Source organism: Balaenoptera physalus (genome assembly GCF_965194825.1).
Source record: "Balaenoptera physalus genome assembly, chromosome: 5".
NCBI lineage: Eukaryota > Metazoa > Chordata > Mammalia > Artiodactyla > Balaenopteridae > Balaenoptera > Balaenoptera physalus.
The window spans coordinates 120,617,576-120,644,907 of record NC_138884.1 but is presented as its reverse complement, the minus strand read 5'-3'; the positions used below and the strand labels follow the sequence as shown (position 1 = coordinate 120,644,907).

The following is a 27,332-nucleotide window of genomic DNA, read 5'->3' as shown; positions in this document are numbered from 1 at the left end:
CAAATATTACTTCTATCCAGGTTCCTATATGGGAAGTAAAGTTGTTTGACTCCCCTTTGACTCCTTGAACATATGGATTAAAGTTGATGTAGCAAACACAAGTTAATAAAACATTAGAAGAAACTCAGCATCTCCCTCGAGAGGTCCAGCCGATTACACATTCCTTTAAAATGGTTAAGTGACCACACCTGTGCCTCAGGCAATCAGTGCCACTTTTCTCCTTCATCCTGACCTTGGAATATTTTAGCCATATATACAGTATTAAAGACCAAAGCCTTTTTTGGTGCTAAAAAAAAAGTACCATCAAAATGTAAACAGCACTGCCAAGTAAGCCTCAGGATTGGGGTGGGGGATAAAGCAGTAGCGTGAAAGGAATGGATGAGCACCAGAGATCGCCAGTGTCAGCAAGGGCTCCTGATTCCCGAATCCCCTGCCCCATCTAGGCGAGCAGAGACCTCCACAATAAATGCTGGTTTTCAGAGATTATAAAAGGGCGTCCGTAAGCCAGCTTTGGCATTTAGTTTCCTTATTAATCATGTATACTATGTCAATGCTACCACCCATACATTTTATATCATTTTTTACTTGTGCCTGGCTTTATCTTCAGGTCCCCATCATTCCAAACATGTGATAAAGATGTCACCCACAGCTCCACAGATAAATTTCACAAAGATCATTCCTACTTTACAGTTTCTCCAACAAACGACTCCTTTCCGTGTGTGAATGGGAAACTCATTCCTCAGAAGAAGGCCTGTGATGGTGTCAATGATTGTGGAGACCAGAGTGACGAGTTGTGCTGTAAAGGTAGCAATGAATCTAGCCTTTAAACCCTCAGAAGCATTCTTTTGACTAAGAAAGTAGAAGCAACTTTACCACTGAATTAAGATTCCATCTCATGCCATTTTAAGAATGAAAAAAAACACCCCTCTTGTATTTATGTTTGCACAGAGTGCCGAGGTGAAAGTTTTTTCTGTAAATCGGGTGTTTGTATTCCAAAGCAGTATAAGTGCAATGGCGAGGTGGACTGCATTACTGGAGAAGATGAAATTGATTGTGAAGGTAATTTAAAGTTTCGTGGTTACTTTTCTTCATTATTGGACCCAGAGGTTTTAGCAGGCTTTGTAATTATTGCCTAGAGCCAATTCGTCAATAGGGACTATAAAATGGCAATTTCATTTTTAAAAATTTTTATTGAAGTATAGTTAATTTACAATGCTGTGTTAGTGTCAGGTGTACAGCACAGTGATATATATATATATATATATATATATATATATATATATATATATATATTCTTTTTCAGATTCTTTTCCCTTATAGGTTATTACAAAATATTGAGTAGAGTTCCCTGTGCTATACAATATGTCCTTGTTGGTTATCCATTTTATATATAGTAGTGTGTATATGTTAACTCCTAATTTATCTCTCCCCCCTTCTCTTTAAAAATGGCAATTTCTAACTCAACATTCCTTCTGCATTTATTAACTGGAATTCTATAGAGAAGAACTATTTTGTTTCCATGAAATTCAGTTCATCGTAGAAAGGCAGAATGATATTTAATTCTTTCCCTTTACTTACCAAGTTTCAAAGCAGTGAGTAGGTGTTCTTTGCTTTTTGGTGCTCATTGGAAAACCTCCAAAGGTGGAAAATATTTACTAGGTACCTACTGTGTCCCACGCAGACTGCCTTCTTGCTCCCATTGATGCTCTCTGGAGGAAAAATCTCCCTAAGTTAATATATTCATTCATCTACTCAACGGATATTTATTAAGTTCTTACTATGTGTGTCAGGTCCTGTTCCAGATGCTGGGGTTACAATAGTGAATAACATTTCAAAATCCCTGCCCCCTCATGGATCTTATATTCTAGTGGAGGAAGAGAAACAATAAAGAGAAATAAGCAAAAATATCTAGTAAAATAATAAGTACTAAGAAAAAAAATAAAGCAAGCAAGGAAGATATCAAATGCCCCGGGGAGGGGGGTGGCAGTAAGTTCTGAAATTTTAGGGAAGGTGGCTTGGGAAGGCTCACTCACTATTACTTTTAGGCAAAGCGCCGAAGGAAAAGCTGGAGCCAGCCATGCAGACGTCTGCGGAAGGGTATTCTAGGCAGAGGCAACAACCAGTGCAGTGTTCCTAAGACGGGACCATTCCAGTATGTTTGAGAGCCAATCAGCAAGAAGGCTAGTGTGGCAGGTGTTCCAGGTGGGGATAGTGGGTTAAAAGACAAGCAGTGAGAGAGGTTGGAGCGGTGCTTGGGTGGAAGATCAGGGCAGATCAAGTGAGGCCTGTTCGTGAGTGAAATTGGGTCTCTAAGCAGAGGAACTGGCATGATCTGACTTACATTTTAAATCACGATTACCCTGGCTGCTGGGTGGGGAATAGGCTGTATGAGGGCGAGGGGCGAAGCAGGGCAACCAGTGAGGAAGCTACTGCAGTAATCCAGGGAAGAGATGATAGTGACTAGGATAAGTTGGTAGGAATGGAAACGATGAGAAGCAGTCAGATTCTGGATATGTTTTGAAACTAGAGCCAAAAAGATTTGCTGGTAGATTGGATGGGGGTGTGAGAACAAATGAGCAGTCAAGGGCGGCTCCAGGGGCTTTGGCCTGAGAATGGAAAGGATGGAACTGCTTTCTTCAAAGATGCTAAGGCTGCAGGAGGAGTGTGGGTCCTTGAATCCACCTCACTTATGGAACGAATCCAGTGGTGCGCTGGTAAATGTTTAACAGTTGGCTTTGAAGAGGGACAGGGACTCCCTGATTTGTAGCTTTTGCTAATTTCTGGGGTGTGAATTACTCCCACCATGGGTGATTTCAAGCCATTGACATGATGTCACAGAACACAAACTGGGAAGTGACACAACAGCCTCCTGTGTAGTGGTAAAGTCCGTGTCAGGACACCACTGAGTTACTGTTAATGGTTTACTGTAGTTTTTTGTACTCGTCTTACCTTTCCTTCTCAACAGCAAACATCTTTAAAACAGGATCAAATTATTTTTACGTTCCAAATGTCCCAGGTAAAGTGCCTTCCACATAAGCATTAAATAAATGTTGAAGATATGTATGGATAAGTTAATTGATATTAATTATATCATGTATAATTGCTTGGTATGCCAAGTATTTGACTTTAATGAAATTTTGTTTAATTTTCCATTGATATCAGTTCTTAAAAGACACACTTTTTAGGATTTCAAATCACGTTAATTTTTTTGAAGGGTATAAAGCAGTTGAGCAAAATATTTTAATGTTGGTTAAATGTAGTGAAATCCTTAGTGAAGAGAGGAGAGAAAGAAATTTCAAATACAACACTGTAGAAGTTTAAGGTGTACGGCATGAGCTTGACTCATATATTGCGAAATTATTACCAAAATAAGTTTAGTTGATATCCATCACCTCATATAGTTACAATTCTTTTTCCTTGTGATGAGAACTTTCAGGATTTACTCAAAGCAACTTTCAAGTATACCATACAGCAGTGTTAACTATCGTCACCATGCTGGTGACGTCACTAGCCCCAGTGCTTATTTACCTTCTAACTGCAAGTTTGTACCTTTGACCACCTTCACCCAGTTCCCCACCTTCACCCAATCCCCTAGCCCCCAACCCCTGCCTCTGGTAGCCACAAATCTGACCTCTTTTTCTATGAGTTTGGATTTTTTAGATGCCATATATAAGTGAAACCATACCGTATTTGTCTCTCTCTGAAGCTCTACAGTTTGATTTCACTGCTTCAGTATAATAATATTTTGGGTTTCCTCTCTACCTCCTCCTCTTCTTCCCCTCTCCCTCCCTCTCCTCCTCCTCAGAATTTGTTAGTTTATCAGAAAAAAAAAAAAAAAAGAATCCTACTGCAAGGGAATAACTACAACATAAAGCTTACTTTTAGTATTAATTTCTTGAATCCATATCAAAAATACATTTTGTCAACTGTCATTGTTACTTCAGTTTATCCATCTTTAGAGTGAGCTCCGCTTTGTATTTCAATAATGATTCGAATTTTTCCCTCTCTGAGAAAGAGCAAGTGAGAGCAGAGATGTGAAATAAATATATTAATATATTCATTGATCTCTCCTTTCAGGGAACAGATCAGAATCACTAAACCAAGGGAGGTTTGGAGTATACCTTAATTTCATTTATCCTTTATAAACCCACTTTTTATTAATATAAGTTAAAAAGAGTAAATAAATTTTGTTTAACTATATAATAAGTCTGCTGTTGGGTATGTATTCAAATATATCTAAAATACGAATCTCTTTTTAAAACTCAAGTTAAAATGATTTCCTTGCTGTGGTGAAACTGATGTGTGTTTAAATGTAAGATGAAACATTTGTTAGGCAGTATTAAAAATCAAAGTATTTGGTTGTGCCCACAAAAAATGGCATACTGTGGTTCCCTTTTATCTTTCTGTAAATATTAAAGTTGTTACACTATTACTGAAATATTAATGATTAGTGTATATTTAATTCAAGTGAAAATGATCTCTTTGCTACAGTGAGTTTTTTGTTTTGTTTTTAGGAACTGGACATCCTGAAATTAAAGGTAAATCTATTTTTACAATAGATTTAAATAAATAAATTTTGTAAATTTATATTACAAAATTGAGAAGAAGAATAAGGTGTTCTAGCTTGAAATGGTATGCATTTTTTTTCCAAATAAAAATTATCCTTTGCTGTGGTAATTTTTTTGATTTTGTTTTTTTTTCAGGTGCTTTACGTACGGCTCAAGGTAAAAAATTTATTAAGTTCTCGGGATATTGCAGAATTGAAACAAAATACAAGCGAGCACTGCTGTTATCTTATATTTTAAGGTAACTATTAACTGAGGATGACACAACCAGTTTTAACATTTGTTTAGGCACAGTGGCCTTTTCCCCGCAGTGTGGTAAACTTTCATTCTCACACTCCCCGTTCACAGCCTGCTAGCCAAAAACCACCCAAGGTGCATTCCCTGCACATTTCACCTCTGCCAAATACCCTTCTCTTCCTTTGCTTTTTCCCCGAAAGCAAGGCAGCTCCTGAAGAAATTGTCACCAGAGGAAAGATAACATCTTTTTATGACAGGTATTTTCTTATTTACTTCTGTAACAGATATCCCGAAATCTTCCAGCTCTCTAGGGTCATCCCTTTCTTCATTATTCATATAAAATGACTACTAAAAGTTTACGGTCCTCCTTAGGGTTCCTGAGTGACTTTTATATGCTCAAGATCAGCCCTGTTCTAAATGGCAATTTCAACTATTTCTTTGTGTTCCCTCCCTCTTGTCATTTTGCCCTCCAAGGCTGCTGTCCTTTTTGTTTTGTTTTGTTTTTGTTTGTTTGTTTCCTCTTCTTTATTCCTTTTCGCCTTCCCTCCTTCTTGTCCTTCCTTCCTTGCTAGTTTCAGCCCTCAGGGGCAAAGAGATGACTTAGTGATATTCCTCAGCTCATTGCACGTGATCATCTCTGTCCAGGCAAGCCCCCTCTCTTGCTTTATTTATTCTCCTTTATTCCTGTACCTTACTCCCATTCCCCATAAGCAACCATTTTAATGTGATTTAATGTGTATGGCTTTTTGTTTGTATACATTCTTATCCAGTGTGTACTGTTATCTTGCGAGCATACATTTGTAATTCACATAGTATTGTGTTCTAGATCTTATATTTCCTTTTTATCTTTTCACAAAGCGTTATGTTTTTAAGATCTGTCCGTGTTGCGATGTTTCCATCTAATCTGTTGCTTCTGACTGCCACATGATAAAACACTGCGGTGTTCATCTTTCACAAGTGACAGTAATGGACTCTCAGCCGGCACTCACAGTGCAATGAATATCCTCTCCTTAAGGATGTGTGGGAGGATTTCTTTGAGACATCTAGCTGGGCCAAGAATTGTTGGGTCTTGGGGTATGCCTCTACTTAATCTGACAAACTAGTGCCTGCTCGTTCTCTGGCAGAGTGTTCCTCACCTCCACTGACAACACCCAAGGGCTTGCCTCAAACCCACTAACACTTAGTACTAGGCAGCTTTCTAATTTTGCTAGTCTCATACTCTCAAGTGATATGGCATTGTTTATTAATTTGAATTTTTGTCTTAACCAATGATTTTGGGTTTCTCTTCATATGCATACTAGCTTTTTGAGTTTCCTCTTCCTTTTCTTTCTTCTGTCCTTTTTCCAGTTCACATCTTTTGCCTCATTTCATATTGGGGCTGCAGTCTTCTTTCTTGTCGCATTCTAGATATTAATCCATTTTCAGTTTTAGACATGCAAATACCTTCTTCCATTCTGTCACCCATCTATTAACTTTAGCCAAGATTAAAGATTAAATTTAATCTTTAAATGTTTAAATCTTTATTTAATCAAAGTCATTGATTGTTTTCCTTACGGTCTGTGCTTTTGCAGTTTTATGCTGCTCTTCTAATATCCAGTATATCTCAGCTACACTGGGCTTTCCCCATCTTCCTTTGTTGAGCATTTAATATGACGTCTTCTCTTTGGTTCATGTTGTTGCTTTTGTGAAAGCTCTGAGCAGAAAATAACCTAGATGTGTAGCATAACAGATACAGGTATGTCTCACCCAAAAAGAAGTTGGGAAATCCAGTGATAAAACGCAGGATTGCTGCAGCAAAGTAACATTGCCCCTCTGGGCTGCAACCTCATCCAAGACAGAACAACATGTTGCGGGAATTCACCTTTGGATCCTCAGGTCAAAGAACTGATGATCCTGTCCATGACTGAAATGTTCTAGGACAGCAGAGTGAAGATGGAATCATCCCATATAACTTCAAGCAAAGGTCTAAGAGAAAAAAAAGAAGAAGAGAGAATGTGTTTCTGTTTTTCTTTTTGTTTAACTTTTGACTTCTGCATCCCAGATGACTAATAATAACTATGCCTAATACTGAAACCAATTAAACATTGCATGACCCCTGTTAAGAGGTGCCTTATTATATATACAAAATGAGAAGACCCTTTTTAATGTCAGCTCAGAACTATTTCGGTCGGTGTCTATAACTGCTCCCTACCTTATATAAAGACCTTGCAAATGCAGAGTTGAAAGAGATGCTTTTCTTCTCTGAACCGGGCATTTCGCCTGCTCTAAATGCAGAACTCTGCAGCACCATGAGTCTGACCATTCACTTGTGCCAACAGACACCTCTAGTTTGTGCCTGAAAATTTTCTTACATAGTTCATCTTGAGCCTTCACAATTACCTAGCTATAGAAAGGAAATAAGATTTTGTACTGTCCTTTTTAAAGGTAGGACAAGGTTTAGACAGATAATTATTATCAAAGTTTAAATGATTTTAATGATTTAATTCTTACTATAAACACAATATTAAACATTGGAACTTTTGTTTGATTATAGAAGAAACAGAAATGTTGACTGCTGATATGGATGCAGGTAAGTTAGCATTATTCTTTTTTACTGGTGCTTCACTGGTTAAATTTGCATTTTAATGTCATTTGCATGTGTGTGAGTATGTATGCATATATGCAATATAATTGATTCAAGCAACAATTAGCTTTGATATCAACTTAAATAGAAAAAAATAACATTACTACTTTCCTTATCATTTTTAAGAAAAACAAGCATAAATACTTCTTGAGAACTGCTTTTAAAATGGGTTAATTCATATGGCTGGTTTTGAAATGAAAACAACACTCTAGTCCTACAAAAGATTTTTCTATTTGTTATGAGATTTGTTAGGTCAGTTTTGTCAAAAACAACCAGATTTCAAGTGTGACCCAGGACATACATTTTTAAATAGAAAAATAATAGATGTTAATTGAAGGAACCTGCTCTTTTGCAATATTTTAAACCATGATCACAGGAGGTGTGTGAAGATCTGTATCTTGGCCAGTTCTGCACTGAGGGCCAAATTTAATTAAAGTATTAAGTTTCTGGGAAGACAGTAACTGATAAGAGCTTTTGAGTCAGAATGACTTGTATTAAATCCTGACTCAGTTACCTGTTAGTTGTGTGACCTTAGGTGAGTAACAAGCTCAAATGCAAATTAGGAATGAAGTATCTCCCTATTTTAGGAGGTTTAAAAACTGAAGTTCATGTAAGACTCCCTTCCAATTGCCAGGCCCAAAAACTATCAATTTTTTTAAAATCAGGCAATGAGTGAAAGATTTAGATCTCAAAGTTACAGATATCAGTTAGAGGGATTTCCAGCAAAGGCCCTTTATTTTCTACTCAAGGTAACATTAATTTTCAGATACTACCCAAGCTGGTTTCATAGTCCTCAAATGATGGGGTCCCTCTTCTTTCAAAGGTCCAAGCAGAAATTTAAAATTTATCATCACACTCTTCCCCCAACACAGTTCTTAGGATGGATGGGACTCCCCCCAAAATCTTTTATCCACATTTGTTCACAACTTCTCTCCCTTGAGGACCTACCTCCTTCTTATATGTTCAAAGTAATTGAGAGTGATATTAATTTTCCTTTCTCATTTGGGATTGCAGAAATTTTTGTGTCATGATAAAATAGAGTGAGAGAATAAGAAGAGCATCTTATACTTTTACTTTCTTCCTTTGTCATGAATTCTCTTGCAAATTCATGTCTTAAGCCTTGCTCTACCATGTCTCCCAGTGACAAACGTACCTTGTCGGAATGCTCACAGAGAAAGGAAATATCATCACATGTCAAGTGGCTAAAAACACAACCCCCCTCCCAGCCCACTGATCCTGGATTGTCCAGGGATTCCTGGCACATTACCTCTCAGGGTTAATATGATGATTAAATGATCTAAATTATATACAAAGTACTTAGCATGGGGCCTGACAGATAGAAAGTACTCAACATTAACATCATTAATGTTAATATTATTGAAAAGAGTCCCATATAAACAGCCTCTAGAAAGTAAAAACTATGAAAGTAAGAAGCTGGAGTTCTGCATGTGACCCCCATCCTGAACTGTCATGGTAGTAATGCCTGGGCATGTGGCTTCTCTTATATTCCAGAGGCTGGTAAATGTTTAACCCCTCAGGCAGCCTCTTTCTGCCACAACTCCAGCTTGGGCAGAACTTCAGAGAATCAAGCCAATTTTAATATTAAGCCAGAATTTTTCAACAAGGTGAATAGCACAGTTTAGCATCCAAAATAATTTACTAATGAATCTGGCCTGTTTCATATTAGCTGTGACTCTGCTGTTTTTATGGCATAGATAATCAAGAAGTTTGCCCAGAAGGTAATGGTTTCAAAATCATAATGATACAATCTCTTCCTTTCTTAAAGAAAGAAAACGGATAAAATCGTTTTTCCCTAAACTATCCTGTGGAGTTAAAAACAGCACGCACATTCGAAGGAAACGAGTCATAGGAGGAAAGCCGGCAAAAGTGGTAAACCCACACAAAAAGTTATAATGTCACTTCCCAGGAGCAGCCCAAGTTTGAAAAAATAAACGTGGGGGTGGAATGTGGTAATTACAAGAGACTGAAAGTCTTGCAATGGAAATATCTTCGAGCCACCTGTCTGGGAGGATGGCAGTGACCACACAAATGTCTTTACAGGGAGACTTCCCATGGCAGGTGGCAATTAAGGAAGATGAGAAAATCAACTGTGGAGGAATTTATATCGGTGGCTGTTGGATTCTGACTGCTGCACATTGTGTCAGGTAAAAAAATATCTCCAGTAGATGCTGGATTTCCTGAAACAATGAAATTAGGTAATAGAGATTGTGGCAGGTGATAAATAAAAACATATATAAGAAAAGTCATTGACAAGTTCCACTCTATTATCTGCTAAACGCCCTCTGATATTCATGATCGGGATTCCAGAGGCCACTTCCCCAGAACACACTGTGTTCCCCTCAGACCAAACTGTTGATCCCAGCTGGCAAGGGCAGATCAAACCTGTAGGTACCAAGTTATTTCACTTGGCTCATTTGCATGGATCAAGGTCAGCTTGGAGAACAGGTTCAGAATTCTGCCCTCAGTTATGACCTTTAGAATGAATGAAACACCATTTATTGAGCACCTCTTACAGACCAGATACTGTGTCCAGCACTTTCATATATGTTATTTTGTTTTAATATTCTTAACAGTCCTAAGAGGTAAATATTATTCCTCCCATTTTCTAGATAAGAAGACTGAGACTAGAAGTTACATAACTTGGTTAAAGCAACACTACAAGTCAGTTGCAGAGCCAGGGTAAAATCAAGTTCAACGTATCTGACAGTAACTTAGATGAAGGCCTGCTTAGAAAATCTGCAGGTGACCCAAAGTTGAGAGAGATAGGAAATCTGCTGAATGACACCCATAAAAATCCTCATGGATTGGAGAAATGCACCAACTCTAATTTCTTCCTTCTGAATGACCCTTTTCTCTTGGCTTCTGTTACACAACACTCTCCTGGTTTTCTACCTACCTCTCTGGTCACACCTTCTCTGCCTTCTCTGCAGCTTCCTCCTCCAGTGACTGAGCATTATTGCTTACGTGAAATACCTGAGTTCCTCAAGGTGTATCCTGCCTTCCTCTTCTCTTCTTACTTCTTCTTCCTAAAATTATCAGTACTTTAAAACACCACCGTATGCTGACACAACGATATTTCCAGCCTAGACATCTTCTCCAACCCTGACCCTACAGTACACTGACTATCTTGGCTCTATCAGAAGTAAATCAAATTCAAAAGGTCTAAGACCGAGCTCATGATATGCCCCTTCCCCCAGATATGGTCCTGACCCAGTGTTCCCTATCTCAGCAAATGACAACACCATTCATCTAGCTACACGGGGCAGAAATCTAAAAATCTTCGCACTTCACTCCCTCAGCCCTACCATAGCTCAGCCAGTATATCACCAACTCCAGATGGCATCTTTAATTTCCAATTATTTAATTCTCAAAACTCCTTTCCATCTCCACTATTACCCTGCTCCCGCCTCTCTCCTGGATTATACCAACCGATTCCGAATTGGCTTACCCACAGTCACTCTGCCCAGTGCTGCCCCCATCTATCCATTGCCTACTGTGCAGCAAGAGTAGTAGTTCCATACCTGGTTTTGACCACTTCCCTCTTAAAATTCAACGGCTTTGCATTCCTCTTGGGATAAAAAACTAAACAAAATGTTTAACACAGCTCATTAGGCCCCAAGTGATGTGACCCCTATTTACCTTTGCCGATTTCGTCTTGCCCCACAGCGTCACTTCTTGCCCCTATTCCACCTGCTCTGGCCTTCTTTCCGTTATTCAAGTGTACCTTGCTCCCTGCTGCAAAGACACCTTCACATATGGTTTCCCATGCCTGAAAGCATCTTTCCTACCTTGTTTCCCTAGTTAGTGCTACTCGTTATTCAGATCTCAGCTCAATCCTCACTTCCTCAGAGAACCTTCCCCGACTCCCTAAAGTCTAAGCCCTCCTGATATGTTCTCAGAACCCGTGTGCTGTGAGTTCCTCTCACTTTTTACAGTAGAATACATATCTTCATTGGTGTGATTATCCATTTAATGCTGCATCCTTTCCTAGACCCTGGGTTCCATGAAGGCAGAAACTATTTCTGATTTGCTCATTTCTGCATCCCAGTGGCTAACACAGTACCTGGTGATCGTAGGTACACACTAAATATTTGTTAAGTAAATTGAATGGATCAACAGTTAAACATTAAACAATATTCAGGACCTCTGATCCTGAAAAACAACCAAAAGTAATATGAAACACAGCATTCTTGGAACTCTAAGTTTAAATAAAAGCATCCTGAACACTCATTAGTTCCTAGTACATCACTGTTTAACTGTAAGGTGATTCCCTGAGAAAGTGATGGTAGACACCCAATTTGCTGGAAACCACGAGGTGAAAATTGATATGAAAATAGAGGCATTGGGACAGGCAATATTTAGCCCGTTCACCATTTCAACCAAATTCTAAAACAGCTGCTGTGTTCCAGGTATAATACTCAACACAGGCATCTATCTATAGATGATAAGACCCTATCTTTGACTTCAGGTAGCACAAACAGGAAGAAAGGCTTGTGAGCAAATAAATACAATGCAAAGTTAGGATGAAGTCAGTTTTATAGGTCAGAATGATGACTGCTGTGGTCTTCACCCTGGGAACCTCTGGGGTTCTGTGCTCTGACTCCCTATTTCCTCAAGCACATTTCTTGCTAGATGCTCTCTGGTCTCTGCTTAAACACCTTCAGTGCCGGTGCTCTTACTTCAGAGGCAGCCAACTCATTCTACTTCTGGCATATCTGGTAATTAGTAAGGTCTTTATGTCCCTAATATTTAGCAGTTAGATGAACTATTCCTCTCTTCATTTACCCATGGACTTTAATTCTGTCCTAAGAAAATTTAGTTGCACTGCTTCATGACAGCAAAGATAAAAAAAAAAAATCCGGGAAAATGAAAAACTTCCTTTAAAAGGGAGAATTTAAAGATGAAGCATCAGAAGTCCAATTTAGAGTTGTTGTTTTTTTTTTAAATTAATAGCTACTTTATTTATTTATTTATTTATTTATTTTTAGCTGTGTTGGGTCTTCGTTTCGTGCGAGGGCTTTCTCTAGTTGCGGCAAGCAGGGGCCACTCTTCATCGTGGTGCGGGGGCCACTCTTCATCGCGGTGCGCGGGCCTCTCACTATCGCGGCCCCTCCCGTTGCGGGTCACAGGCTCCAGATGCGCAGGCTCAGCAGTTGTGGCTCACGGCCCCAGTTGCTCCGCGGCATGTGGGATCTTCCCAGACCAGGGCTCGAACCTGTGTCCCCTGCCTTAGCAGGCAGATTCTCAACCACTGCGCCACCAGGGTAGCCCGAGAGTTGTTTTTTTTTTTCCTCAATATATTTATTTCCCTTTTCCTTTCTGTTACAGAATCAGCAAAATTCGTCGTTACCAAATATGGACATCATTTACAGACTTGATAAAACCTGACTCTCAGATAGCTGTTCAGTTGGTAAATCAAATTATTATCCACGATAAGTACAATGGAGCCACCTACCAAAATGACATAGCTTTGATTGAAATGAAAAAACACCCAAGCCGAAAAGAATGTGTGTTGCCTCATTCCGTCCCTGCCTGTGTCCCCTGGTCTCCCTATCTATTTCAACCTAATGATAAATGCATCGTTTCTGGCTGGGGTCGAGAAAAAGGTATGTTTTACAGTTTGTTAATCAGAATCCAGGGGCTGAAAAATGAATAGGAATAGAAATGCATAGGAGCCAATCTCCTAGTGTTCAGAGAGAAACATTGCATCAAATCCAGAAAAGTGAATGTCCAGCCAAGGCCAGCTCATGGGCATAGGACCTGTGTGGTTGCACAGCACCCTGGGCTCTGGGCACCGAAGAGCCTTGTGCTTGGTGTAATGCTCTATTGTCACCATCAAGAAATTCTTAATAATTTTTGCAGAGGCCCCACCTCACATTTTCAATTTTCACTTGGTTCTGCAAATTATGTAATTGATCCTGACCTAGAGTTTCAAAGGATACCTATACTCTGTGATACAGAGTGTACATTGAGGGGTAACCATTCACCAAGAAAAAAATAGAGTGACAGGGGACATATAGCATGGGCTTTCTGGATTTGTTGGAATGATACGGATGAAAGATAAAAAGGTTTTCAAAGGGATAGTCATAGTATATGCTGAGTCAGTGATCCCACAACCCTTCAGCTCTCTCCGCTGCCCTCCGCTATTCTCCATGCCTCACACCTCCACATCCCACAAAGAGAAAGAGAACATAAAGAATTCATTCTTTGAGCTTCTAAGAAGACTTGAGGTGAAAATTCATATGAATAAGACCCTTAGGGACAAATTATTAGAAAGGCATGCTAAATTGGAGATAGATTAGAATTAATTTAAGCAATGCTTTTCCCTTCGTCTCAAAGTCAGCCTAGAAATTTAGCTTCCTTTTGACCTCTTAAACTCTCTTTGTAAATAACTTCACTGCATTAGTCTAATAGACTCTTATTCCAACACATTCTTTATAATTGCCATATTGAAAAGTATAAAATATGCATGTAAATGAACCTGGATTTGTGGTATGTTTGAAAACCCAAAATTTACAAAATACTAAAATTTTATTAGTAACCAATTCATCCAGAAAGTATTATGTCCTCATATTCGTTCTTTTTTTTAATTAAATTTTTTATTGGAGTATAGTTGATTTACAATGTTGTGTGAATTTCTGCTGTACAGCAAAGTGAATCAGTTATACATATACATATATCCACTCTTTTTTTAGATTCTATTCCTATATAGGTCATTACAGAGTATTGAACAGAATTCTCTGTGTTATACATTAGGTTCTTGTTAGTTATCTATTTTATATATAGTAGACTTTATATGTCTACTATGTCATATGTCAATCCCAATCTCCCGATTTATCCCCCCCACCCCCTTTCCCCTTGGTAACCATAAGTTATGGTTATATGTCAATCCCAATCTCCCAATTTATCCCCTCCCTCCCCCTCCCCTTTTCCCTTGGTAACCATAAGTTTGTTTTCTACATGTGACTCAATTTCTGTTTTGTAAATAGGTTAATTTGTACCATTTTTTTAGATTCCACATATAAGCAATATCATGTGATATTTGTCTTTGTCTGACTTACTTCACTCAGTATGACAATCTCTAGGTCCATCCATGTTGCTGCAAATGACATTATTTCATTCTTTTTATGGCTGAGTAATATTCCATTGTATATATGTACCACATCTTCTTTATCCATTCCTCTGTCTATGGACATTTAGGTTGCTTCCATGTCCTGGCTATTGTAAATAGTGCTACAATGAACACTGGAGTGCATGTATTCTTTCGAATTATGGTTTTCTTCGGATATGCCTAGGAGTGGGATTGCTGGATCATATGGTAGCTCTATTTTTCGTTTTTTTTAAGGGATCTCCATACTGTTCTCCATAGTGGCTGTACCAATTTTTATTCTCACCAACAGTGCAAGAGGTTTCCCTTTTCTCCACATCCTCTCCAGCATTTATTGTTTGTAGATTCTTTGATGATGGCCATTCTAACCGGTGTGAGGTGATACCTCATTGTAGTTTCAATTTGCATTTCTCTAATAATTAGTGATATTGAGCATCTTCTCATGTGCCTCTTGGCTGTTTTTTTTTTAATATCAACATTTTAATATTTTATGTTATTTTATTTTGGCTGCACCTTGTGGCTTGTGGGATCTTACTTCTCCAACCAGGGATTGAACCCTGGTCTTTGGTAGTGACAGCGCAGAGTCCTAACCACTGGACAGCCAGGGAATTCCATGTTCTGTTTTTAAAAACTTTTATTATGTACATTCACATGTACTCACAAAAGTAGAGATAAAAGTAAAATAAACCTACCTTTCCTCACGCAGTTTTCACAGTTATGAACGTTCCACCATTCTTGTTTTAGCTCCCTGAACTGATCACAATCACAATAGGATAATTAGGAAAGCTTATTCATAAAGGAGTTAATAACAAAGATGTAGGTGGGAGGTTGGGGAACCACAAGGGCTATGCAGGAACCCAGGACTAAAAGTACCAGAACTGAGACCTTTCCTAGATCTGAAGGTATAAGGTGAAGGAGAAGTTACCAGAAGGAGAAAGAGTCTTAGGTAAAGCAGACTACCTTGAGAGAAGTAATGACCTTGGGTTGAAGGTTATAGCCAGCCCCAATCTCATTATCCTCTCTCCTTCCCTCCTTCCCTCTGCTGGAGTCCTCTGCTGGAAAGCAGCTGGAAGCCAGAGGTGAAGGCATTCCTATGGAGGCAATCCCTCCAGCTCAGGCTCTCAGGGCAGAGGGCAGGGCATTGAAGGGTGGAGAAAGGATCCGAATGACAAATCAGGAGCTTTTCAACATATTCCCCCACATGCACTTATTTTTTCCTGGAGCATATCAAATCAAATCCCAGCTATCATGTAATTTTACCCATGAATACTCCAGTATACATCTTTACCAGGTAAGGACTTAAAAAACAAAAACAAAACCACAACACCCTTCATACCCAACAAAATAAAAATGATTCTGTAATATCGTCTAATAACCAGCTGTGTTGAATGTGCCTTAATTATTTACAAAAAATTTTTACAATCAGATTATTCCCATTGGGATCCAAACAAAGTCCACACATTGCATTCAGTGGCTATTTTTCTTAAATCTCTTTTGATCTAGAACAGTTACCTCTTCGTTTCATTTAAAACGTATTTATTTTAAATGAAACTGGGTCATTCTTATTTTAGAATTTCCACACCTTGAGTTTGGATGATTGTATCCTTGATGTGGCATTTAACATGTGCTTCTATTCCATGTATTTTCTATAAACTAGTAGATATATTCTTATGCACTGATTTATTTATTAATCAAATGTGATTCAACACATTTATTGAGCCCTTTCTGTGAGTGCAAGATAGTAAGGCTAAAGTGCTAAGATCTCACTGATGAAAAATATGGACGCAGCCAACAAACAAAGGTGCTGAGGCTACAAAGTGGGATGGCAAAGGCCAGCTCTCAAGGGACTTACAGTACAAAGGCACCATCAGACGTGAATGCCACCACCAGACAGCAGAACGTGACGGAGGCTTCAAGAAGCATACAAAACAAGAGTTCAGGGGAGGAAGCAATCTCCCGAGTCTTAAAAATCACTCACATGTTACAAGAGCTCCCAGTTTTTGAAGGCTTATCCTGAGTTAGGGGAAATAATAAATTACTAATTTTTGAAAAGCTGTTATCCTGAATAAGGTAGTCATCTTAAGACTAACTTGAAGTAGGAGTTGAAGGAGAAAAAAACTCTTTCCTGATTTGCTACATACATTGGTGGATTCGTTTCTTCCTCTGCTTCCCAGAAGAGAAGAATATTAGTCCTCCAGTTAACTACTACGTGCTCAATACACTGCTAGGGTCTGTGGCGGTGTCCTCTCAGGATAAGCAAGAGGTCTCTGTCCCCAGGTAGTTTAGCGATTAATTGAGGAGCCAAGTCATTTGGCATAAAATATTTAGTGTATAATAGAATTACTGAGTTCCTGCATTAATTACATAAATATTTATTAAGTAACTGATTTGTGCTAGCATGAGGCTGGGTGCTGGTGCAGCAGTGAATGAATCAGGCTTAGCCCCTGCCCTCTTACAGCACATAAAAATTGCTGCAAGCTGGGAGAAAGGAAGAGGGGAGACAGGGCAAAAGTTCACTCCTTATACCTGAGACATCTCACCCTGTGTTCTTAGGTTTTTCTCATCTTCCCTGGACTGTCAATCAGCAACTGCACCTGGTCCTTCTCTTTCCTTGGACCAAGTTCAAGTCCCAAATCTGTGACTTAAAAGGAAAGGAAATCCTAAATCCTCTTTCAATCGCTTTCAAATCATTTAGGAGATAGAGTTCCTCACAGACACAAAAACACATAGATACTGGTAACTTCATATGTACTTCCTTCATCTTAAATTCTTATATTAAAAAGTTGTTTTCACTCTAACAAGCACTTTCAAGGAAATAAGGGACTGTAAGAAGACAGGAGCTATTTACGTAAGCTGATAACAGATTTCTAACCATCCCCCACCCCTGCCACTGGACTCAGTGACCAGAGTGGAAGGAGTCTATCCTATTCATCTCACAGTACCCAGGCCAGATATTCAATAATGCCCCTTGACTATTTTTAGAAAGACAATTCTAGAAACTGGGGATACCATCAGTTGTATGACTAAGTTTGCTAATCAGTTATCCTCATAAGTTTACATATGTATTAAAGAAAATATATATTCTTATATGTTCCTAATGGTTTACTAAATTATGAAAGTAAATACTTACTTAGAGTTCTCATTTGTAACTTCAAAATGTCTATTTGTTTTCTCTCTTTGTTTAGACAACCAAAAAGTCTATTCACTTAAGTGGGGTGAAGTTCACCTAATAGCAAACTGCTCTAAGTTCTACCCAGGTCGCTACTTTGAAAAAGAAATGGAGTGTGCAGGTAAGCACTGAGAGACTTCTCAGAGATGTCTCTAACGCACTAACCAAACGTGTTTTTCCTCCCCACTGAGTCACCCCCTTTATCTGGGCCTCCAACTCTTTCCTTTGGCCTCTGGCTGTTGCATCATCAAACGTTTTCAGTCCCTTTGCCTCAGCTCAAGTTCCACAGTCTAATACCAAGAGGAAGAATCTTCCTTAGGCCATTATGCGGCAGTCTAGCAAGGTGATTAAGAGCACAGCCTCTGGAACCAGACTGCCTGGGTTTACATTCCGGTTTTTACCAATTACTACATGTGTGACCTTGAGCAAGTTTCCTCATCTGCAACCTTGGTGATCTTAATAGATGAGGAAAGTGAGATGCAGAGCAGTTATATAAGTTGCCCAAGTCTTACAGACAAGAAGTGGTATATTCGGGATCAAAACCCAGACTTCGAAGTAAAAATCCAAATGATCTCATTTCAAATGCGTCCAGTTGGAAGTAAATTCTCCCTCCTCGGAAATCCCTTTATGCTTCCCACGATACCTGCCACTCTCTCCTTTAAGATCACAGGGGTGCTACTGCCACTACCTAACACAACTACAGCAGTCCCTACTTTTGTTGGTGACCCAAAGGCAGGGTACCAGCCAGGGTAGTGCATTTAGGACACTTTATTGAAACCACTTATAAATAGTGGGTTATAGAAAAAGGCAGAGTTATTGACCTCCTATAACTTCTTGGATACAGTGATTTAAAATCTTAGAAAGTCATAAGAGTGAGAAGAAAGTAAACAGGCCATTTCCTGTGCCCTCCCGTCTTAAAATGGAGTTCAGGATTACAGAGGACAAAAGGAGAGAATAGCACAAAATCTACCAAGGGGCAATAGCACAGTTAAGAGGACAAGCTCCGAGGTCTGGCTGCCTGGGTTCAAGTCCAGGCTCTGCCACTTATTAGCTGTATGACCTTAGACAAGTTAGTTAACCTCTCTGTGTCTTGTCTCATCTTAAAATAGGGATAATAATGATACTTCTCTCATAGGGTTGTGGTGAGGATTAAAACAATGAATGACTAATACATACTAAGCACTCAGTGATCACTAGGTACTCCTATTATTTTCCCACTCAGCCTCTGATGCTACTTTCAGATTGCTATCTCATCATAGTATATGCTTCCACAAAGTAGAGGAAGCAGGGGGAAGCACTTGCTAAACTTGGAGAATGAGTAGAAGACACAGCATTTCCCAGCCTGCATCTCTACAAGTCCGTGGGCCCGCTCTGTAAGGGAGCACATGTGTTATTGCCTGTTAGGAAAGTGTAAGAAAGTCAGTGTCAGTACAGGCATTGGTGGAAGAGGCAGGAAGTCGGCATGGCAGCCTAGACAAATGGAAGTAAATGTGTGATTTTCTTTTTCCTTGGTCTTTCTCAGGTACAGATGATGGTTCTATTGATGCCTGTAAAGGGGACTCTGGAGGCCCCTTAGTCTGTAAGGACGCCAACGATGTGACTTATGTTTGGGGTGTTGTGAGTTGGGGTGAAAACTGCGGAAATTCAGAGTTCCCAGGCGTTTACACAAAAGTGGCCAATTATTTTGACTGGATTAGTCTTCATGTAGGAAGGTCTCGTATTTCTCAGCACAATGTATAAAAAACTGTGCTGTCTCTCTTCTTTCTACTCTTTTTGTCTCAGGAGTTACATTTTAATTGAAATGATACTGCATAAGTAGTACTTCTTCAAGGAAAAAAAATAAAGGCAATTTTATTGGACATTTTTTAAAGGTCTCTACAAAGTTTATGCCATTTTGGAATTCTGTACAATTCTCAAATAAATATTCTAGTCAAGCATACATATTTTATTTATTAGAAAATGTGATTAAATGATCTCTTCATACAGGAGTGCTGTATTGACTGTACTAAAGGTTTAGCTAGTTGGATTGGCTTCACATAAGCCTGGTTCAAACCCCAACCCTACCACCTACTCCTTGCTTGACCCTGGTCAATTTATTATCTTTTCTGTGTCTCATTTTCCACTTTTAAAGTGGAAACTGGAATTTTGATAAAATGAAGCTGCATGCTAAAGTAAAATGTTTGGCATGATACCCGTCACAGGGAAATAATGGACCTCACAGCTCTTGTCCCATTTTTCTGCTTCTTTAAGTATTCAGAGCTCTTGAAAACTTTGAGTTCCTCGTTTCACAAGTTCTCCTTGACCTTTTCTTTAAACGTCCCCACAGATACCACGACACAACCACTGACCTCCTTGGTGCCAAACCTCACAGCCAGGAAGCCATGTTCACCTCCCCCCAGCCCCGCAGCAGCAGCGCGCTACGCAGTCTACCCCTCAGGGCGTCACACTCTGAGGCATGCTGCCTCCCCGCCTGCTGGTCTCAGCTTTCTTCCCAGCCTCTTCCTTCTGGTCGCCTCTCTCATTCTGTGTCATCTAGATTCAGCTTTAAATCCCACCACAGTCCAGCAGCACACAAATCCATGTCTCCAGCCCTGACCTTTCCTAGAACTCCAGACTGTATCTCCTGAGCACTTAACATCTCCTTCTGGATATCTAAGAGCATTTTCAAAGAAAGAAGGCCAACCCCAAACTCTGCCCCTTCTTAAACCTCTTCCTCCCTCCTTAGTAAATCCCCCATGGCCTCAGCGTAGAGTGGGCACCCGGTCTCTTTCTATCACATGAGCCTGCCTTAATCCCAGTGTAGCACTTGTCATCACCCAACATATTCTGCTTTCATTGTCTACCTCTTCACCCACCAGCCCACTGGCCCCACTACACTGTAAGACACAGGAGAAGAAAGATTTTGGCTTCCTTTCATCAGCATCCCTAGCACTTAGTTCATAAAAGGTGCTCACTGCTTTTATTATTATTATTATTTTTTAAAGCACAGCTATCATCATCCTGAAGGCAGAGGTATATTTTTCACATAAATATTACCTTTAAAACCTGAGGTAAAAAGAAAAAAGAAAAAACAAAAAAAAAAACCTGGGGTCCAGTTCTGGATACAGCCCAATTGTTTTAATAATACAAATGCCCATTTCCACGTATATTCCAAAATCAGTTACTGCCCAGATTTTTTTCCTTTTTAAAATTTTAGTAAAATATACATAAAAATTTTTTTTTTTTTTTTTTACCATTTTAACCATTTTGAACTGTACTGTTCAGTGGCATTAAGTACATTCACATTTTTATGCAGCCATCTCCAGAAATCTTTTATCTTCCCAAACTGAAACTCCTGAAACATTAAGCAGTAACTCCTCCTCCCCTCCCATGCTGCCCATTTTTAATTCCTTTTGTCATTGAAGGCAGGAGAGTATTTGGTTACTTATAGCTGTGAAAGAAAGAACCCCAAAGTAGTGATTTACATAACAATTCTTTATGATTTTCCTCTTGCATCTGGGGATTGACTGGGCTGGCTGGACAGTTCTTCCATCCTCTCATGCAGCTGCCATCAGACGGGGCTGGGGCAAGGGTCGTCTCCAAGGCTTCTTCACTCATGGCTCGTGTCAGGTGCCTGGCCTGGGAGACTCAACAGCTGGGGTTCTCAGGCATCTCTATCTATGTGGTCTTTCCACAAGGGCACTCAACATGGTGACTTGGGGTTGCCAGACTTCTTATACAGCAGCTGACAAGTGTCCCAGGAAAACCTGTGGAACCTGCACTGGCTTTTTATACCTAGCCTGGAAAGTCATTTAGCCTCACTTCCATCACAAAGACCTGACCAGGTTCAAGGGGAAGAAATATAATCCATCTCTTGATGGGAAGGGTGTCAAAGAATGTGTGGCATATTTCAAAACCACCACCTTGTCCTGACCCAGCAAACCTGGAGCATGTGGCGCTTTAGCAGGTGTCTGTTTATGAGCAAAAAGAGAAGAGTACTAAGGGCTGCAAGCTGGAAACCCAGCATATGGGCACCTCAGCTGATCTTAGGAGGGAGTAGCATCGTGGCCCTTTGAAGGACCAGTCTGCACAATGACTCGAGACCTGAAGGCTTCACAGCAGAGTGGATCACGGTGGGGCATGAAGTGTGAAGAGCCCGCTTCTCCACAGTGACCCTGTGTGGCAGAGACCAGGAGCAGCAAAAGTGGGGTGACCTGACTTCCAGGCTCTCCCAATTTAGAGGTCTGTGTGAGGGCTCCTGGTTGCACACCACAGAAGCCAATAGCATTGGTTTAATGAAAAAAAAAAAAGATTTATTCAAATATATCATGCAGTTCACAGAATCTCCAGAAAAGCCAGAAAGATGGAGGCTACAAAGACCACTGTAGGACCACTCATCAGAGATTCCCACTGCCACCAGCTTGGGTCCAAGGATCTATGCACAGCTTGTACTGCAGAGGCTGGGCATTGGATGCTACTGCTTGACCCTTTGCCATCACTGCTTCTGTGAGTTAGCATGGTCTTCCCCGAAGGCAGTCAACAAACAGAGGTCATCATCTCATTTAACCCTGGTCTCAGAACTCACCATCTTATGAGGGAGATGGGAAAATAAATTATAAAGCATCACTTTGCCAGGTACAATGGTAAGGAAACCTCACAGGAGAATCATAAATCAGCCTTAAGAGTCCAAGAAGGCTTCCCCAGAGGTGAGCTTAATCTGAATTATGGAAGAACTTTCCAGGCAGATGCAAATGCAAAGGCCCTGTGGCTTGGGGAGCCAAACTCAACATCAAGGGGACAGAGAGCAATTCAGCATGACTGGAGCCCAGGGCGCAGCTGAGGAGCTGGAGAGGGAGGAAAGGCCAGATCAGGGAGGGCCTCATGCCAAAGATCTGGCACCAGTGAAACACTCTGGAAAGTTCATGCTGGAGGCATTGAGGAAGATATACTGGAGGGAGTGAGATGAGTTAGGGAAGAGAGTTGAGATTATAGGAGTAATCCAAATGAAAAATGATGAATGTAGAAACCAAAGCAGGGCACTTATAAAAAGAATGGGACTAATTCTAGATATGTTAAGGAGTGAAACAGATGACATCTGGGGACAGAAGAGGTAGGGCACTAGGCAGAGGGATAGAAGTCTAGGATAATTCCCAGGTTTTCTCTTCGATAATGGGGTGATTGGTGTTGCCACTGATTGCAGAAATAAAGGGAAGAAAGGAATAGAAGTAGGTTTAGTTAGTTAGGGATATTTTGAAGCTGTGCTATGTATAGGATCCCAGGGAAGACAAATAGTAGGAAATATAAAGCTCAAAATCAACCAGAGGTTCGAAAGTAGCCAGAAACCCTACCGAGAGAAACCACGCACCTGAATTTATCCTGATGGTCTAAAACCTGCGATTTCACCTAAGCAGGTTCCTTTCCATCTTCTCCAGTGTTTCCTCTTTGTGTGCCAAGTAATCATACATTCTAACCACAAACGTCACTTGAAAATCTCTCTCCCTGATTGTTATGGTCTGAATGTTTGCATCCCCCTGTGAAAATTAGCAAAGGGAAACCTCACTAAAATGGGAGTTGAGAGGCTAGAAGGGCGAACTGTCATGCACATACCACTCCATATATCAATCAATAGTACAGATCCCAATAGGAAGAGACTACTTTGCCTTTCCAGCAGGAATTGACACCACTACTTTACTACCACCAGCAGAAGGAAAAAAGATTTTCTCCTTGCCTGGCAACAGCTCAGCCAATGAGAGACTGTCACAAATCAGCCAATGAAAAGCTACTATACTTCAAGCTCCTAGTTTTCTCCAATGGACTTTTTGTTTATAACAGCCCCTGCCAACTTCCCCTTCTCCTTTATAAAAGTTTCCTCTCCTTTGCTTGCATGTGGACTTGCGTGTGGTTCACCATAGCTGCATGTCTTGAAATGTAATTATTTGCTGCTCCAGAATAAACCTGTCTTGCTGGTAAAATAACTGGGTGTTTTATTGTTTTAGGTTAAGCCCCCAAATTTATATGTTGAAATCCTAATACCCAGTGTGATGGTATTAGGAAGTGGGGTCTTTGGGAGGTGTCTAGGTCATGAGATTGGAACCCTCACGAATGAGATTAGTATTCTTATTAAAGAGACCTCAGAGATCCCACACCTCTTCCACCATGTGAGGACACAGGGAAAAGTCAGCAGTCGCAACCCTGAAGAGGGCTTTCTCCAGAACCCCACCATGCTGGCACCCTGATCTTGAACTTCCAGCCTCCAGAACTGTGAGAAATAAACTTCTGTTGTTTATAAGCCACCCAGTCTGTGGCATTTTATTACAGCAGCCCAGAGAGATTTGTCTGATGGTAGACCTCCCCAAGCAAAGAGCCATTACCTTCAACACATCACGGAACCAGCTCTTGTTCACAGATCTGATTTAGCCATTTCTTGTCCTTCACTTCATTCCCAGCTTGAAAGCTATTCAGCCATTGGGGGTTTTTTGTTTGTTTTTTGAGTTTGGTTTATTTTTTTTCTTTCTTTCTTAAAGGCAGAGGCTGGAACCTAGCACTTATTTCACCTTAATTTGAGGCTCTTTTAGAAACTAACCTTCCAGCCTTAGCACTGGGTAAAGATTGATCATTATGGCTGGAATTGTTTCACCATGTGGCATTTATTTTCATCACGATAACACTGCTGAGGCCATTTAATGAGACGTTGGAAAAGACTAAAAACAGAAACTGCCCTTGATCATTTGTATTTTGTTGATTTTGCATTATTTCACACAACACAAAGGGTTGCATAATATCCTAGTTTCCAAGCATTCTGAGTTAATATGTTACATTAAACCCAATAAATTTTGCATTCTTACTTCATTAATACCATCATGTTCCATGATGTCCATGTCCAGTGAAGAGATCATTAGGGGTATTTAGAAGGGTATCTGACTGATCATGCTTATAACTGTACTTGGAAGCTCTCTATAAAAAACACAGCCTAGGGACTTCCCTGGTGGAACAGTGGTTAAGAATCCACCTGCCAATGCAGGGGACACGGGTTTGAGCCTTGGCCCAGGAAGATCCCACATGCTGTGGAGCAACTAAGCCTGTGTGCCACAATTACTGAGCCTGCGCTCTAAAGCCCGCGAGCCACAGCTACTGAAGCCTGTGCGCCTAGAGCCGGTGCTCCGCGACAAGAAAACCCACCGCAACAAGAAGCCCGCGCACCTCAACGAAGAGTAGCCCCCGCTCACCACAGCTAGAGAAAGCCCGTGTGCAGCAACTAAGACCCAACACAGCCAAAAATAAATAAATAAATTAATTAATTAATAATTTAAAAAAACAGAAGAAACACAGCCTAGTTGCAGGCACCCAGAAGTTCCCATTCCAAGGCATTTAATCATTCAGACAAAAATCAGCACAAAAACAGCATATTTTATATTTTCATAATTTATTTTGATAATTTTGACCATAATTTCTTTCCCTAGTTCCTCTTTCTATTTTTTCTTCCTGGAAGTACAATTGTGTTTTTTCCCCAGTACTCCATGGACATGTCTCTTGTGAAGTTCACCAATAACCTACATGTTATTAAATCCAGTGATCAATATCCTGTCCTCACCTTGTTGCACACCCGCTGAAGTGATGGTTCTGTCTTTCTTAGACACACTGGAATGTAGCACTCTCCTGCTGCACTTGGCTGTTCCTTCTTAGTCTCCTTTGCTGCTGCTTAGTTACCTGACCTCCTATGACTTAGACCCTGTTCTGCTCCTCTTTACATGCTCACTTTTTAGAGGATCTTATCTAGTCCCATGGCTTAAAAGCCATTTCTATGCTGACGACTTCCAAGTTTATTTCCAGCTCTTATCTCACTTCTGAACTACAAATTCAGTATAAGCTTCTCAAACATGGTATGTCTGAAATTAATTTTCTAAATTTTCCCTGAAATCTGCTTCTTCTGGAATCCTCCCCATTTTAGCTGGTAAGAACTCTCTATCTTTCCAACCGTTTAAGCCAAAACCTCAATGTTATCCTTGAGTCTTCTTTCCCTTTACACCACATTCAATCCATCAGTAAATTCTGTTGGATCTACCATCAAGTTATATCTAGAACGTGACCACTTTTCACACCTCCACTGCTTCCTCCTTGGGCCAAGCCATAATAATATCTTACCTGGTTTATAATGTCCTAACCGGCTTCCTGACTTCCGCTCCTGCCCATCCACAGTCAACGTATATATAGACAAACTAGCCATTTGCTAGCAGGCAAGACCTGGAAGCTGTGCGTTTGCAACCAATAGTGTCTGTCTCGATAATAACAGGTTTTGCTGAGTAGATGAAAGGGCCCTGTAAAGAAGCCTCTTTCAAACATTTTATGCTGACTATTTGGAAGAAAAGATGAAAGTGGGTCATCTAGGAGTTACGTGATATGGTCAATCAGGGCTGACTTCACCAGCAAGTACCCTGTGCCAATGCACAAGGCCCTGAACCTAGGAGGGTTCCAGACTTGCTTTCATATCTCCCGTTATCACCTTGAAATTCTTAATAATTTTTGAACAAGGGGCCTTGCATTTTTACTTTGTGCTGAGCCCTGCAAATCACGTAGCTGGTCCTGTGGTCAATGCCATACCCTGGTATCTGACAGCAGGAATTAAGAGGAAAAAGTAAATCTTGGAATCATTACAGCAGAACAAATATCTAATGATTGATTATGAAAAGAATGTGAAAATAAAACTTAGAATCTTGTTTTCTGTAAAGATGGCAGTGATTTCCATGAAGAACACAGTAGAAAAGGAGATTTGTTTAAGAGAAAAAGAGGTTTCTGGGCTTCCCTAGTGGCGCAGTGATTGAGAATCTGCCTGCCAATGCAGGCGACACGGGTTCGAGCCCTGGCCTGGGAAGATCCCACATGCTGCAGAGCAACTGGGCCCGTGAGCCAAAACTACTGAGCCTGCGCGTCTGGAGCCTGTGCTCCGCAACAAGAGAGGCCATGATAGTGAGAGGCCCGTGCACCGCAATGAAGAGTGGCCCCCGCTCGCTGCAACAAGAGAAAGCCCTCGCACAGAAACGAAGACCCAACACAGCCAAAAATAAATAAATTAATTAATTAAAAAATAAAAAAAAAAGAGATTTCTATCAGCCAGAGGAAATGGAGTTTGAGAATTTAATCCCTAAGGAAAGATGAGACAAAAAAGACTAAACCTGAATCCTCAGAGCTAAGGCTGTATTTAGGGTAAAGAAATTAGATGAGATCACCAAGGAGTAAATGTATACAGAAAAGGTATAAAGGAGAGATTTGGGGCATCTATAACAGGGCTGGAACCAGGTAACATTACTATACAGTATTCTGTCTTTTCTTTCTGAAGACTTATTCCCATACCAGTGAGTTTCTCTGAAAGAGCCGAACCTGGTTTAAGTGTTCCCCTGGTGGAGCTAGGTGGGACCTCAGAGGTAATCTGGTACAACATCCAAACTTTAGAGATGAGAAAACCAAAGCTCCAGGAAGCTTTAAAAACAAGAATTCTGTTTCCTTTTTCCAGCTGTTGAAATGTGCTGTCCAAAAATTAAAGAAAAAAAATCTTTGGCATCTCGTGGTGGCAGAAAGAGACCTTGGGAATTCCCTGGCGGTCCAGTGTTAGGACTCGGCGCTCTCACTGCCAGG

General features: G+C 40.3%; 1 protein-coding gene across 1 annotated transcript in view; it reads left to right on the top strand.

Moving 5' to 3' along the window:
• CFI (complement factor I) overlaps positions 1-19,662 on the top strand; it is a 50,215-nt gene extending 30,553 nt beyond the window's left edge. The window contains exons 8-17 of the mRNA XM_082462850.1: positions 691-804; positions 949-1,059; positions 4,515-4,538; positions 4,704-4,724; positions 7,336-7,371; positions 9,212-9,315; positions 9,487-9,590; positions 12,775-13,052; positions 17,740-17,844; positions 19,246-19,662. Of these exons, the coding sequence (XP_082318976.1) occupies positions 691-804; positions 949-1,059; positions 4,515-4,538; positions 4,704-4,724; positions 7,336-7,371; positions 9,212-9,315; positions 9,487-9,590; positions 12,775-13,052; positions 17,740-17,844; positions 19,246-19,463 (1,115 nt within the window). The 3' untranslated portion in view covers positions 19,464-19,662. The remainder of the gene's footprint in view (positions 1-690; positions 805-948; positions 1,060-4,514; positions 4,539-4,703; positions 4,725-7,335; positions 7,372-9,211; positions 9,316-9,486; positions 9,591-12,774; positions 13,053-17,739; positions 17,845-19,245) is intronic.
• The last annotated feature ends 7,670 nt before the right edge of the window (positions 19,663-27,332 follow it).